The sequence below is a fragment of the Sphaerodactylus townsendi genome, linkage group LG13, assembly GCF_021028975.2.
Source record: "Sphaerodactylus townsendi isolate TG3544 linkage group LG13, MPM_Stown_v2.3, whole genome shotgun sequence".
NCBI classification, from domain to species: Eukaryota; Metazoa; Chordata; class Lepidosauria; order Squamata; family Sphaerodactylidae; genus Sphaerodactylus; species Sphaerodactylus townsendi.
The window spans coordinates 55,659,767-55,673,819 of NC_059437.1; the positions used below are offsets into that span (position 1 = coordinate 55,659,767).

General features: G+C 48.7%; 1 protein-coding gene across 5 annotated transcripts in view; it reads right to left on the reverse strand.

Moving 5' to 3' along the window:
• Positions 1–180: 180 nt before the first annotated feature.
• The window catches only part of HECTD4 (HECT domain E3 ubiquitin protein ligase 4), a 97,968-nt gene continuing 84,095 nt past the window's right edge, over positions 181–14,053 (reverse strand). For 4 of the 5 annotated variants that reach the window (XM_048514102.1, XM_048514100.1, XM_048514101.1 and 1 more), the window contains exons 62-76: positions 12,959–13,166; positions 11,578–11,801; positions 10,990–11,141; positions 9,943–10,049; positions 8,851–8,974; positions 8,504–8,694; positions 8,222–8,368; positions 7,387–7,506; positions 7,084–7,239; positions 6,596–6,699; positions 6,223–6,444; positions 5,545–5,711; positions 4,038–4,233; positions 3,455–3,677; positions 181–2,990 (exon numbers count right to left, since the gene is read on the reverse strand). In XM_048514102.1, the coding sequence (XP_048370059.1) occupies positions 2,854–2,990; positions 3,455–3,677; positions 4,038–4,233; positions 5,545–5,711; positions 6,223–6,444; positions 6,596–6,699; positions 7,084–7,239; positions 7,387–7,506; positions 8,222–8,368; positions 8,504–8,694; positions 8,851–8,974; positions 9,943–10,049; positions 10,990–11,141; positions 11,578–11,801; positions 12,959–13,166 (2,478 nt within the window). In that variant the 3' untranslated portion in view covers positions 181–2,853. The remainder of the gene's footprint in view (positions 2,991–3,454; positions 3,678–4,037; positions 4,234–5,544; positions 5,712–6,222; positions 6,445–6,595; positions 6,700–7,083; positions 7,240–7,386; positions 7,507–8,221; positions 8,369–8,503; positions 8,695–8,850; positions 8,975–9,942; positions 10,050–10,989; positions 11,142–11,577; positions 11,802–12,958; positions 13,167–14,053) is intronic. The other variant, XM_048514098.1, reaches the window with a different exon arrangement.

The following is a 14,053-nucleotide window of genomic DNA, read 5'->3' on the forward strand; positions in this document are numbered from 1 at the left end:
GAGATTGTAGGCCCCTTTGAGTCTCCTACAGGAGAGAAAGGGGGGATATAAATCCAAACTCTTCTTCTTCCTCTTCCTGCGGTTCCATACGAGCCCTCTTCCTTCACTGCAGCTGTTAAACATACCGGAGGGGACGGGGAGGAGGGCCATGTTAAGAACAAACCAGCTTTAAGACACTTCCACCAAAAGTAAGCATTTATTAAATACAAGAAAAGCCAGAGAAAGATATTAAAAACCAGTGGCAACCAATCTTGCAGTGTTATATTGAAGAGCAAAGTGCTATGAGGGGGTTACAGAGGGAAGCCGGGGGAAGAATTTGGATACGCTCAGAAAGGGATAACAGTTCTAAGGGGAGACACTTTGGTGGCAGAATAAAGTGTAGAGAGAATAAATTAACCCCAAAAAAGGAAGAAGCAGCGTGTCGGTGCAGCCGGCCTTGCGCTTGAGCAGCAGGAAGCAAGGTCCCTCCTGCGCAAGAGGAACAGCCAGCTGGGACTCGCTTGTTCCCTTTTATACAAAATATTTACACCTATGCTGTTTTAAGTACATACAAATAAAAATTAGTGCATTAACCTATTCCCCAGAGAGCAGGCGTCCTTCCTGCCTGTCATCTCGAGTAGTTTTCAGTGTGGTTAACAGTGTTTCACTTGCCTCTGGGCCAAGAATTAGGAACCACAGAAGACATACAGAGACGGACACACACGCACGCACACGACCAGTAATCGGAAGAATTCCCCTCGGCCTGGATGTCTGCTACCTGCCCGAGAGCGCTTGAATAGGCCAAGAGGGACGCTCAACGGAGGCTTCTTCCCTCAGTGCCTCAACGTCCGTGGTCGCGGCTGTTCTTAGGACAGCTGTACATTCAGAAGGAGTATTCAAGTGAAAAGAAACAGCCCTCGTGGTCCAAGAGGTGCTCTCGCTGGCAACCACAGTCAATATATTCAGACAGAGATCAGGGAGCAAGGGAACACTTTGGCGACTCCGGGTCGCCAGCCTGCGACTGGCTCGTTCTCAGCAGCACCCTTCTGCTTGTCCTGCCTGCTCTTCCAAAGGAATCCTGAATGCCGGGGAAGGAGGAGGGCATCGGAAGCAGTTTTGGACATACAATGTCCCCAAGAAAGAAGCTCCGTTACGCAGGGTAGAATATGAACAACAGGGAGAACCATTTCTCTTTTGTTAATGCAACCATAAATAACTAATAAATATACACATCAAATCACTCAACAGCACGCTCTCTTCAGGGCCGAGGAGTTGGGGCGGGGGGGGGGGGGGGCAACTTCTCCAGCAACAGGAAGGCCTGTGAGGTATTTGACGGAATGAGAAGTCTCCTCGAGAAAAGGTGGCGATTCAAGGCAAAGATGGGCAGAGCCCTGTGCTGGCACCCATCTGGATACCCTGTTTGCCCAGCACAGCCAAGAATGGCCTGGGCAGGTGGGTGGAAGGAGGCTCTTTTCTGCCCCGTTTGCTGTGGCCAGGTCTCTCTTGGGTATTTGTGAACGTACCATATGACTGTCATGCCCACCTGGGCTGGAAAATCTCCAGTTTCAGAAAGAATGCTTCAGCACAGGGAGGTTCTCTTTCTCCACTGTGCAGCACAGCTGGATTTGTCATGCACCAATCGCTAAGCCAACCCTCCTCCCCGGGGTTTTTGCTCGTTCCCCTCAGCTCCACCCACTGACTCTGCAGCCCTGCCCATTAACAATATTCACAGTCATGTTTTGTCATGACTGTCTTTCCTGCCATTGCTGAGAAGCAAAATTAATTGAACTTGTTTTTCTGTCTCTCAGCAGCTCACACAGTTAGTTCCCTGGGAGGTTTCTGCAGGCTAGAATACAACTTAGAGCCCTGCACCCAACCGGCCAGTTTTGATCCAGCAATATCTTCACATCAAAAGGCTGCATTCCAAAGCTTTGAAAGAGCCCTGGCAGCAGTTGAGGGATAAGAGGAAAAAGAAAAGAGAATGTGGATGCTTGCCGGGTGCATCTTGGACTGAACACAAACACACTCCGCCAAGCGGGCTCCCAAACAAACCTGGCTGCAATTGCAAAGCTCGATGGACCATCCCTGCCATTTTCCCAGGGAAGAGGAACACAACCTGTTGGAATCCAGCATGGTTCCCTCTGCCCTCCCTTTTCCTTCCCTTCTTCCGGGTGCAACCTAATTTCAAAGCAACCATGTCTGAGTGCCAGAGATTAGCAGGGCTTTCCGCTGTCCTGTGATTTGCAGGTAACAGAGGCATCTCTCTTCTGTCTTTGACTGAAAGATTCAAACTTGCAGTATCTTGCAAACCTTTTGCGCCCTGTTAAAATTTAGATTCTGTGGAAACACATTTGTAGGTTCCTTTTCACCCAAGCCCATTCCACTAGTGTCAAGGTCAATTTGCCCACCCTCTCAGCTCCTGCCCCAGGGAATGAGAGGGTTTGAGTGTCTCATAGTAGCAGCTGGTACCCGACGTGACAGCAGCCTCGTGTCTGAAATGAGAAATGCGAGCAAGAGAGAATAATAGGCTGCCTTGCCTTGAAAGGTCTTGGCATTCAGTTTTTGTTTCACAATCAGCACTTGTAATTACAAAAGAAATGTAAGAATTTCAAGGTTTGGCCATCAGTCTGCGTACTAAACTATCCTACAGGTATTTCACAAACAAGGCAGCAACGACAACCCATCCACCTATGACTACAAAATGGAAGTTTTCCAGCAACCAACCAACCACTGTGGCAGCGAAATCTGGAAGGAAATGTCAGCACTTGGCTCTTGCTGTGGTGTCACAGGGAAACCTTCCATGGAGCTTTGCGTTTCAGCAGGGGCGTGGAAAGGGCTTCTCCAAAGGGGCCGGTTGCCTTGGCACAGAGTGGCTCAGCCACTGAGAGGATCCTCACGGTAGTGGATGGCATACCGGAGTTTTTCCAACATTATATCTAAAGATGAGTACTGAGGGAGTTTGATCATGAACATGCACGTCTCCACACGGATGTAGCGTGAGTCTGGAGAACCTGAAAAGAATTGCAGAGAAGAACCGTGACCTGGCATGGTAGGGTTTTGTTCCTTCTAAGTGAGTTCCTCTAAGTCTAAGACATAAGTTGTCACTCTGCTTTCCAGAACTGGTTTCAACTGTCAACCATCTTGAACACCACTGAGAAAGGGCTCTGCTATTCAAGATGGAGGCGGCTGAGATGGTATTTGGCCTTGTTAAAACCAGGTTGCTTACTACTGCTGGACATATTTATGGATACCCAAGATAAAGAGTCATCAGAAGTCAGACTGGGTTCTAATCCCATTCGTTCTCAAACTGCTGGGAAGAAAAGTAACTCAACTGAAGAACAAATGTTAAAATAACCCAATCCCTTGATTACATTTTTGGATAATTCCAAAACTGTAACATCTAAAATTCTTCTTCTTCTTCACTTCCCCGTACAATATTCAAATCAAGCTGTTTCAGAGCCTTCTGGACAATTACCTGCAGTGCCATCTGGAGGTGCAATTTTCATGGGGTACGGGGGTACGTGTGCTGTATCTGGTCCCCCATCCTTACATGGGCAGGTAAAAGGGATTCTCTCCTGGTTGCAGGCAAACTTGATGAACTTGCAAAGTTCCTCCTGCGTAAACATCTCTAAGGCTCCCCAGAAAAACTCAATATGTTGGTCCGTTTCCATCAGTCCAACTTGATACATGGTATGTGCCTATTCATAGGCAAAAGGGGAGAGGGGGGTAGGGAGAACGAAGAGAGAGAGAGAAAGAAAGAGAGGAAAAACTGTGTTATGTCCTGAGAAACAGGTTCTCTTTTGTGATGGCCATTTGCAGCCCCGCCCCCCCGACCTTCAAGGCCCCCCAGCTCATGACAGCCTCTGATCATCATGCTGTTACACGATCGCTACACAAGAAGGGAGAATGGCTGGCTGCTTGTGCTCCCCAATCCGTTCCACATGAGCATGTTCTGGGCCTGTGGAATCCACACCTTGTCTGCAGAGACAGAAGGTGCAGAACCAAACACATGTACATTTGGTTACTGTCTCAGGAAGGTGATCATGAAATATATGAACCTTGAGGAACTCCAGGTTGATGTAGGGGAGTCCACAGGTCCTTAGTTCCATCTCCAGCGGCGTCAACATGGTCAGGAGCTGGAGGGGGATGATGGAGCCCAACCCAGCTCGCACAGCCGTCACGCACTCGGGATTCTGCAGCTCATGCATCCTCAGATTCCGGATTGCTGTTGCATAGATATCCTTGTTCTCCCATCTGAGATGAGAGAAGATGCGCTGGTGTCAGAATGCTGAGCATGTGCACAAAAAGGCTTTTCTTATACCTTCATCACACCGACCTTTAGAGCCTCTTGGAATAGCTTGCAGGTTGATTTTTGATTCTCAGACCCCACTGCACATCTCCACCAGTTCCATCCCACCCAATTTCACTCTTAGCCAACCCTCTTCCTACTTTCTGGTTTTGTGTATTTTAATTCAGTATTATAAAGCTTTCGTCTTCAGGCTTTAATTGTGTGAATGTTGTGGGTTTTCCAGGCTGTAGGGCCGTGTTCCAGTAGTATTTTCTCATGACGTTTCGCCTGTATCTGTGGCTGGCATTTTCAGAGGATCTTTTGAAGATGCCAGCCACAGATGCAGGTGAAACGTCAGGAGAAAATACTACTGGAACACAGCCCTACAGCCTGGAAAACCCACAACATCCTAGTAATTCTGGCCGTGAAAACCTTCGATAATACATTTAATTGTGTGATTTAATTTTACACAAGATACTGCATCCTAAACATGGGGCTGGCCAAATTCTTAGTAAATGAATAGAGAGCGTTATTATCTTTAGATTTATCTTGGGAGAAGAATGCATAAATTGCCTAGGGTGCCTTTTATTAAAGAGAGTGATTTATAAATAGTTCTTCTAAATACAACTTGCTGCCAATTTATTTATTTCTATCCTGCCTTATCACTTACTCAAAATGGTTAACAGAACAAAAAGGAGACAGAAATGTAACAGCTTATTAACTGGGCGAATGCATTTGTGCACCCAGGAAGGTCAAATTGAGTAATTCTGAGAAATGGCAAATATAGAAGATAGATTGGTTTTAAGTTTCATAGAGAAAGTTACATGCAGCGCTCTAAAATTCTGATGTGATTGTTGAAAAAATGATGCTCGTGTCACAAACGGACTTGCTTAGATCTGCTTTCACCATTTGCCAAGGCTCAGACACCCCCCCCCCTTGTTTTTTGCTTTCAGAGAAATGCACAAACTGGGTGGTCTACAGAAAGGAGCTGGCACTCACTCATTGCTGAAAATCAAAGGGCCCCCCCCATAATGGGTGGATCATCTGCCCATTGTGCCATGCCCTTCCCTGCCATTCTCTGCTGCTTCCGGGCTCCGCCACCAATCCATACAGGTCCCTGTCCTGATCCACCCCTCTGCCACCACCATCACGGAATACTTCAAATGTGCCAATCCACACAGCCTTTTCCCAGTGGGCATGTGGCTGCCTCCATGACACAGGCCCTGCTCCCTCTGCTCTTTGCTTAGCTTTCGGTGGGGGGAGACTCTGTGACTCACACGACAGGAATGTGTCTGCCTCGGGCACACAGCTCCACCTCTTCTCCTGTCATGGTCAGGTAGGTGAACTTGCAGCTGGGTTTGTTGGGGCAGTCGGGGCTCTCTATTGCCAGGTGCTGGGAAACGATCTCGGCACACAGGGCCTCCAGCTCCGCCTCGTCATTGAGCTAAAGCAACAGAGAAGAAGTTCACAAGGGAAGTCCTGACAAACCTTCATGGGCAATAAAGCAGGATTGGATTGGATTGGAAGAGTCAGAGGGAAGTGCCGCTCCCCCTCACCCGCCCCATGTTGAAGGCTTCTTTGTGCCTTGCTCAGGACACAAACGGGGCCCAGTGAGGTGCTCAGAAGTCTCCTTGCTGCCCTTTCCTATGTCAATGCCGGGGCCCATTTTTCTGGACAGACCCAATTCTCTTCCAGACAGACTGCATTGGGTCAGTTTTGTTTAAACACATCACTCCGGATGCGCTCCACGGCTGCTGAGTCCTGATGGTGGCACTTTCCCTACTACAAACACTGGCACGAGCAGAACAGATCTGAGAGAGCCAACCCCTGAGTAACTTAATCCAAGATGGATCCCAGCTGAACCACCCAGGACCTTCCAACTGTCTGCTGCCTAGCATTTTTTATGGCTGCTGGAAACGACGCAGGGGGACACCCAAGGGGCACCCAAGACTTACATGTTCAATTTTTTTGACATAGTTGTAGGTGAGCACATCTGCTTCCTGGAGGTCAAGGTCTTGATCGAGTGGTTCGCCTACTAAGGTCTTCCAGAACGAGGGCAGGAGATCCAGCGGCAGGGGCACGTCAGCGCGAACAGCGATGCCCAACAGCTGCCCAAAGAAGTGCAGAAGCTGCTCCTCCCCGTAACTGATGGGACTGGGCGTCAGAATGTACTTGCCCTAATGACAGAGGATGCCGTTAGCCAAGAGGCACACGATGAGGGCAAGAAAGCAGATGGTAGTGCCCCCATCCCCCCAAACAAGGGATCAGCTGCTGTGCCAGAAAGGCAATCAGATGTTTCTGCCCTTCTCACAGGCTGGGACAGCGCACCTTGTTCTTATTGACGGCTGAGCTGGGACAGAGCAGGAGGAGGGACAGCAACGAACTCTGCAGCTCCTTACAGACCTGCCACAGGAAGTGACGGAAAGAGCCACCTGGAAGAGCCAAGACGGATCCTTCAGAGACACACCCCAGTCAGCCACGCCCCCTGCTCTCCTTCAACCAATCACCCTTTGGCTCTCGTGAGGGGCTTTGTTAACTAAGGTCAGCCTTTCCCCCCACCCATTCCCTGACATCTCTTAAGGTCACCAGAAATAACTGGGAAACGATTCTGAAATCTACACCTCTGATGGCAGCCAAGTATTGTGGTGAGTATGCAGCACAGTGGTTCATCTCAGCTGAACAGGACTTTTTGGACTGGGGGACGGGAGATTTTTAGCTAAATATTCTCTGCCAACTTTTCCAAGTTCCACACACAGTCAGGACCTGCAGCACAGCTGCTGCTTGAAAAGCAAAGGTTGGAAAGCGACGACCCTTACTGGTGCCGTGGACCTCCTCGCCCGTAAAACGAATGTTGAAGGCGTAAGTGGGATCGCCACCGCTGGCCAATTTCACACAAAGCTGTGAGGACGGGACGCAGGCCAGCTGCCGGGCCGCTTGGCAGAAGTAGGAGTTTTCCGAAGAACGAATCTCTCCTGTCAGCCAGAGAGGAAACGAAAACAAAACATCTGGGTTTGCGCTGGTAGAAATTCTCACAGCTCTCAAATCCATAAGAACTTCCTCTCTGCCCCAACAGTAACCCAACATTTCAAACAGAAAAACCAAATGAGAGCCAAGAATACCTCCGACTATTTCAAGTGGATCCAAGGTGATCTCTGGGGCTGCGTGATCCGCTGTCCTTTGCACAGTGGCATTTAGCACCCGGTTCACAACAGTCACTTTTGTATCATAAAAAATGAATCCTAAGGAAAGGCCAAAGGAACAGATGTGAGAAATGCATCCTCTGGGTACGGCTACTATCCAAATGCACCATTTTCTGGGTGACCTGGACATCTGGCAGGGACTCTGTGTTCCGGTCAGTTCCTGGCTCCTTCCTTAGAGTGATGCGCACGGTGCTTCTCCACTGCTGCCTGAGGATTGGGGCTACTCACCTCAGAAAGAAGGAAAACAGCCCGCTCCCCACTCTTTCCAGCCCCTTTCTTTGTTTGGGGGTTAGAGATTCAATTCAGCAGGTGCAGAATGCCACAGCTCACACATTGTTCCCATCCTGTAGGCACTCCACTGCCGGCCCACCAGTTCCTTGCCTCGATTTAAGGCCTTGAACCCCCATATCTGTAAGAATGCCCCTCTTGTACTCCATGATTCACAAAGTTACTTGGGCAAATTATTAGGGTCTGTGGTCTATACCACTGTGTATAGAGTGCTGAAACTAGAGTCCTACTGTGGAATTTTTGATCTTTTAATGTGTCATGTTAGCACTTATGGTTTGCTTCAGTTTTGTTTGCAGACCCTAACCCTATTGCACTGACTCCCTCCAAGAAATCCACCTTGAGTCCCAAGTGAGAGAGATGAACTACACAGAATGTAAGTAAATAGGTCTGTCCATTTTGTATTATTGCAAAACAAGCCCCCTTCCTTCCCTTACAGACAGGCATAGAACCAGTGCATAATCCTCACCTTTGGCCACTTGGAGCAGGGCTGCGATGCAGTTCATGTACATCTCAGTCTGGCGGAGCTCCACCAGCGGCAGGAAGAAGGTCTCCAGAGTGGTGTTGAGGGACTGAAGCAGTGCAAAACGGAGGCGCAAGCTTTCAAGAGGGACATCTGCGCGGGAGAAAGAGAAGCCAGCCACTGAGAGGGGGGTGGGGAAGGAGAGCCGACTCCTGCTTGGGCCACCAGATCCCCCCTTCAGCCTGGAAGCCCCAGGGCTGGGCTGGCCCACCCTGACTCCACACATACTCAGCAGGCAGGAGACGCGGGGGTCGGCTGTGTCTGCAGGGTCCAAGTACACTTCGTGTGGGTGCAGCCGAGCTGGGGTAATGGCCAGATGGCGGCAGAGGCGGTTGACGTACTGGACAAGGGCAACGTCCATTTCTAGGGACCACTTGCGGGAAGCCTTCTGAGCGTGTCTGGCATCAATGCAGGCACACCTGGGGACATGGGGAGGTTACAACTCAGAAGAGTGAGGCACGTGGTTTGGGACTGACGGACAGACAAGGTGCCAGAATCAGTCCCTTCTGGGTCATCTGTGGGGAAAGCATCATCCAGCCCCTCTCTTGCAAAAAAAAAAAAAAGCCCTCCCTCACCTTTCAAAATGAAGGTCATAACCACATGACAGAATGGCTCGCCACACACTTCGGATGTCCTGTTTTGCCCGATCAATGACAAATCTGTGAAATCCATCCAGTGTCAGATATTTCTCTTCCGGAACTAAAAGAGGCATCAAGAGAGCATCCAAGAGGCAGCTTAAAATACTGGCCGTGCTGCTACATTAACCTCCCCGCCCCCCCCCGACACACAACCACCAGCAAGCCCAACCCTCTTTCTTCTAATTTTCAAATCACAACCTACTCTGGATTTGTATTTATTCTTTAAAAAAATTCTTCCCTACTTCTATTTTAGGTCACATTACTGGTTTACATCAGTCTTAAAAATACACAAGGAAAAAACACAGATGCACATTCAGAGAGCCAGCGTGGTTACAAGGTGAGACTAGGATCCAAGAGACCCAGGTCTGAATCTCCCCTCCCATGGAAGCCAGGTGAACTGAGGCCAGCCACACACTCTCCGGTTAAGCTCAGGGTTGTTGGGAGGATAAAATGAAGGAGGGGAAAATGATGCAAGCTCCTTTGGATGCCCATGGGGGAGGACGGCACATGGCATCGGTGAAATAAATACATCTGTTTCAAAGCTGTTAAAACAAAAACAGCCAAAGGAGACAGAATAAAATGAACCCAGCCAGCAATTACAGGCAACCAATTATTTAATACTGCAAATACTAAAAGCACCTTAAAAGACCATCATGGGCCAGATTCTGCACCATTTTCCAGTCAGCCATTCAGCTGGATCAGGCTAGAACAGTGGTGGCGAACCTTTGGCACTCCAGATGTTATGGATTACAATTCCCATCAGCCCCTGCCAGCATGGCCATGCTTGCATGGGATGATGGGAATTGTAGTCCATAACATCTGGAGTGCCAAAGGTTCGCCACCACAGGGCTAGAAGCATTTTAATTCAAGCGAGCACCGAGCATAACTGGAATGCAGACCAGCCTGGGAGGAATCTGCAAAATTTAGGTGCTGCAAATCTGTTGTTTGCTGCCTCACCTCTCCTAAGAAAAGAGTGGAAGTATTTCACACACATACAACACACACGCACACACAGACACGAGGGCTTACCCTCTTGCTTCTTTGTGGGTGACTTGTCTGGATCCTTTTCATCAGGTTTGCTTTTCTCAGGGGACTTGGGTTTCACAGTTGGCTTTTTCTCACTCAAGGCTGTCCTGCTAAGAGAGAGGAAACTTCAACATCAGAATGAACACTTTCAGCTGCTTTTGAAAGCAAGCAACAATCATTTATTCAGCCACTGAGTGCATACACATTTTCTTATGGGCGTAGACAATGCCTGATTAAGTGCGTGATTTCTTGCCCTGCTGTGTGGTTAAGCAGTAGGAAAATAAAATAATGGCCCGTCAGCAAACCTGTGCCGATGTATGTTGTTCTGTGTAATCCATACAGGTTGCAGTTTTCCTTGGCACAGAATTTATGTATGTTTGTTTTTAAATTGTAGTATATAAACAACTCAAAATATCTGACTCCACATGATCCAGAACAGAATCCGGACCACATGACAGAAGGCAAGGAAATGAGACCCTGATTGGGCAGCTCAGAAAAGAACTACATGCCTAATCCAATGCAAGTCACCCTTACCCACCTACCCCCACCCACAAAATGGAAGCTGGGACTTTAGCTGCATGTGGAAGGAAGTCACCATGAAGAGTTTGGATTTATACCCCCCCTTTCTCTCCTGTAGGAGACTCAAAGGGGCTGACAATCTCCTTGCCCTTCCCCCCCACTCCCCCCTCCTTGCCCTTCCCCCTGTGAGGCAGGTGGGGCTGAGAGAGCTCCAAGAAGCTGTGACTAGCCCAAGGTCACCCAGCTGGCGTGTGTGGGAGTGCACAGGCTAATCTGAATTCCCCAGAGAAGCCTCCACAGCTCAGGCAGCAGAGCTGGGAATCAAACCCGGTTCCTCCAGATTAGATACATGAGCTCTTAACCTCCTACGCCACCATGGGAGGGAGGGGACATGGTGGGGTCAAGTGGAGCGCTTCTGGGTTGCCAGTTGCTGTCCAGAGCGCAGGATGCTTCGTGCGGTCTCTTGCACAGCTCCCAAAGAGCTGCCTTTGCAGCTCCAGGATCACGCCCAGAAAGGCCCCAGGCTCTCACCTGACACTGTTGAGCACGGCCTTCTCCTTGGCTGGCGGTTTTGTGACAGGCCTCTTGGTGCTGACCACTTTCACCGGGTGCTGCTCTTTGCCAGCCTTGCTGTACTTGCTCTTGTCAAACTTTGGCTTGGGAGCCCCGTATTTCCTCAGAATCTTCGGAAGTCAGAAGAAAGAAGCGTTAGCTGGCACTGAGCGCGCATCGTGCCAGGCAAAATGGAGCACATTCTGCAAAAGGCATGATGAGACAGAAAGAGGCCCTGGGCGCATGTGTCGGCAGCCAAAGAATCTCTGCCCCCTCACTTGTAGCAACTAGAGTTCATAAGGACTGCAAAAAAACAACAACCTTGAACGGGTATCTTGGGAAACCTTAGGAAACCGGGGCCAGGGGAGAGTCAGGCTTTTTAGCAGCTGTTAAGAAATGCAGCTGCCGTTCTGTCCTTGTTCTTTGCCTCTCTTCCCTATGACTAGCAGAGAGCTATAAAGCACAAGAATATGCCAACAACACACAAGTTGCAGAATCCAATCTTTCCTGCCACAGAACTTCCTCTTCCTTAAGCCCAGGCAGAACGGCACAAAATGTCACGCTAACCTGAGTGAGCTGATCCTCCAGGACCTTCTTTGGGGGCCGGACATTGGTGAAGAAGGCATACAGGAGGTTCCCAGGCGTCTGTGCATTTATCTGCTCTTTGCTTAGATAGATCTCTGCCACTTTGGTGGGCTTTGTGGGAGTCAAGCTCAGCATTTGCTCAGAGTTGAGGCAGCTTTTGAATATTTCAGTGAGGACTTCGCGAGCACCTGGCACAAGCTTATCTCCTGATGAAAACAATTTTTAAAGAAGTTGCAAGAGGATGTTAAAGTGAGTTTGAAACAGTTTTCCTTCCATTTAAGAATAAGCATTTATTGTCATTGTGCACGCACAACGAAATTTACAGCAGCAATTCCTCGATGCACACAATTTCAGACTCATACCCCATCCTCACTTTCCCCTTCCTCCACCCATCCCTACACAGCCCCAAACACATCAACACGAAGCCACGGAGTTCAGCATAGCCACAGCTCTAGAGTAGAAGCTGTCTCTAAGCCTCTCTGTCCTAGTTTTGATAGACCTGTATCGTCTGCCGGATGGTAACAGTTCAAAAAGAGAGTGTGCTGGATGAGACGGGTCTCTCAGAATATTACATAGAACTCCAAAACAGAACTTTCAACACATTTATTCTTTATTTAAATCTTAGGCTCATTCCGCACATGCAGAATGATGCACTTTTAAACTGCTTTCAGTGCTCTTTGAAGCTGTGCGGAATGGCAAAATCCACTTGCAAACAGTTGTGAAAGTGGTTTGAAAATGCATTATTTTGCGTGTGCGGAAGGGGCCTTATATTCCTCTTGCCTGAGAATTATGTCCCTTCTCCCTGACTGAACTGGTGGCTGGGGCTGCTGCTTGTGGTGCTGACCAGACCTCCCAGGAGCCAATTTGCAAGCAGGAGAATCTCTTTTCCCCCCTTCTCCTCAGACACCTCCTTGACAGGCCTGCCTGAACAGTGAACAAGGCCTGGTGCCGGAAAAGATGGAAGGAGTCACTCTGGTGGATCAGAATCCGGCCTGACTGGTGAGTCAAGATGTGGTGGCAGCAGCCCCGACCTTTTACACAGGAAGTGCATGTGCGGAGGACAGAGAACAAGATGAATGAAGGAAATGTCACAGGATTCAGGGCATTTGTTGTGGCCAAGGACAGGAACACATCTTGAAATGACACGCCTCTGAAGATGCCAGACATAGTTAAGAGGCAAAACGTTAGGACCAAAAACTACCACACCAACACAGCTCAAAAAACACACAACAGCCAGTGGAATTGGCTGTTTTACAGATGCAGCATAAGTCTTCAGATGCTTGCACTGCACAAGTCTCATGGAAATAAGTCCTCACACTTACATACACATAAACACACTTGATAACTGCAAGAATGCGCTCACCTTTGATGGTCTTGTCATTGAAGTAATCTTCAAGCACAGGACTTCCTTGAGTATCAAACAAACTCTGGTTTACAGTAGAGACAGTTAAAATCTCCTCTGTGGACATTTCCATGAGCTCGTCCTCCCCATCGAGACTGGACAATCCAATCAAATCGCTGCTGTTAAATAAACTGGCCCGTATCCTCTCTATCTTAGCCCGGGATCTTATCTGTGGTAACGACACAAGCGCACTCAGCAAAGCAAAACCATCTCTGGCGTCCAATAGTCAGCTCTTCTTTTGTTCCCATTCTGATCTAACCCAGGACAAACAATGGGCTGTCGAAGGCTTTCACGGCCGGATTCAGCTGGTTCTGGTGGGCTTTCTGGGGGGTTATGTGGCCATGATCTGGTGGATCCGGTTCCTAGCGTTTCGCAGGCATCTGTGGCTGGCATCCGAAGATGCCAGCCACAGACCACACAGCCCGGAAAACCCACATTGAACAGCACAAGCAGCTTCTCTCCCTCAACTGCAGGCCTCCTCGGCATCCCCAAAGTCATTTTTTCAGAATCCAAGATCAAATACTCTCAATGCCCTACCAGTTGTATTAATTTAAATTGTGGAAACACTGAGATGCATTTTAAGCAGCATCACTCGTTATCAAAACACCCTGCCTGACATTTTAGAAGAGGAGTCGTGTAATCTGTTGCGACAGATGAAACAGCAAAACAGGTTGAACCCAGCAGATTTGTTCCATGAATGGTTAATAGTCTCCCTAAACCTAATCCTGCACATGGGCAAAATCCACTGCCATCTGCGCATGCGCAGTCTCAGTTGTGGCTCCCACTTTGCAGAATGTGCAACACAGAAGTGTTCAGGGGGGCATTTTTATAGAGGGAGCAGCACTGTCGCCTACTGCCTGGTCTGCTGCATGTATTATCTTGCTCTTATTGCATTGCCTTCTACCTTTTTTTGCATTTTTTGCACACCATGCCTTAGTTTTATTTATTTACTTACTTGTTTTTGCTTGCAGCATTTTCTAACTCTGTAAGCCTGGTCCAACTGAACTTTTAACGGGATATCTTATGCTTTCTATCATTTTTATACCATGCAACCCT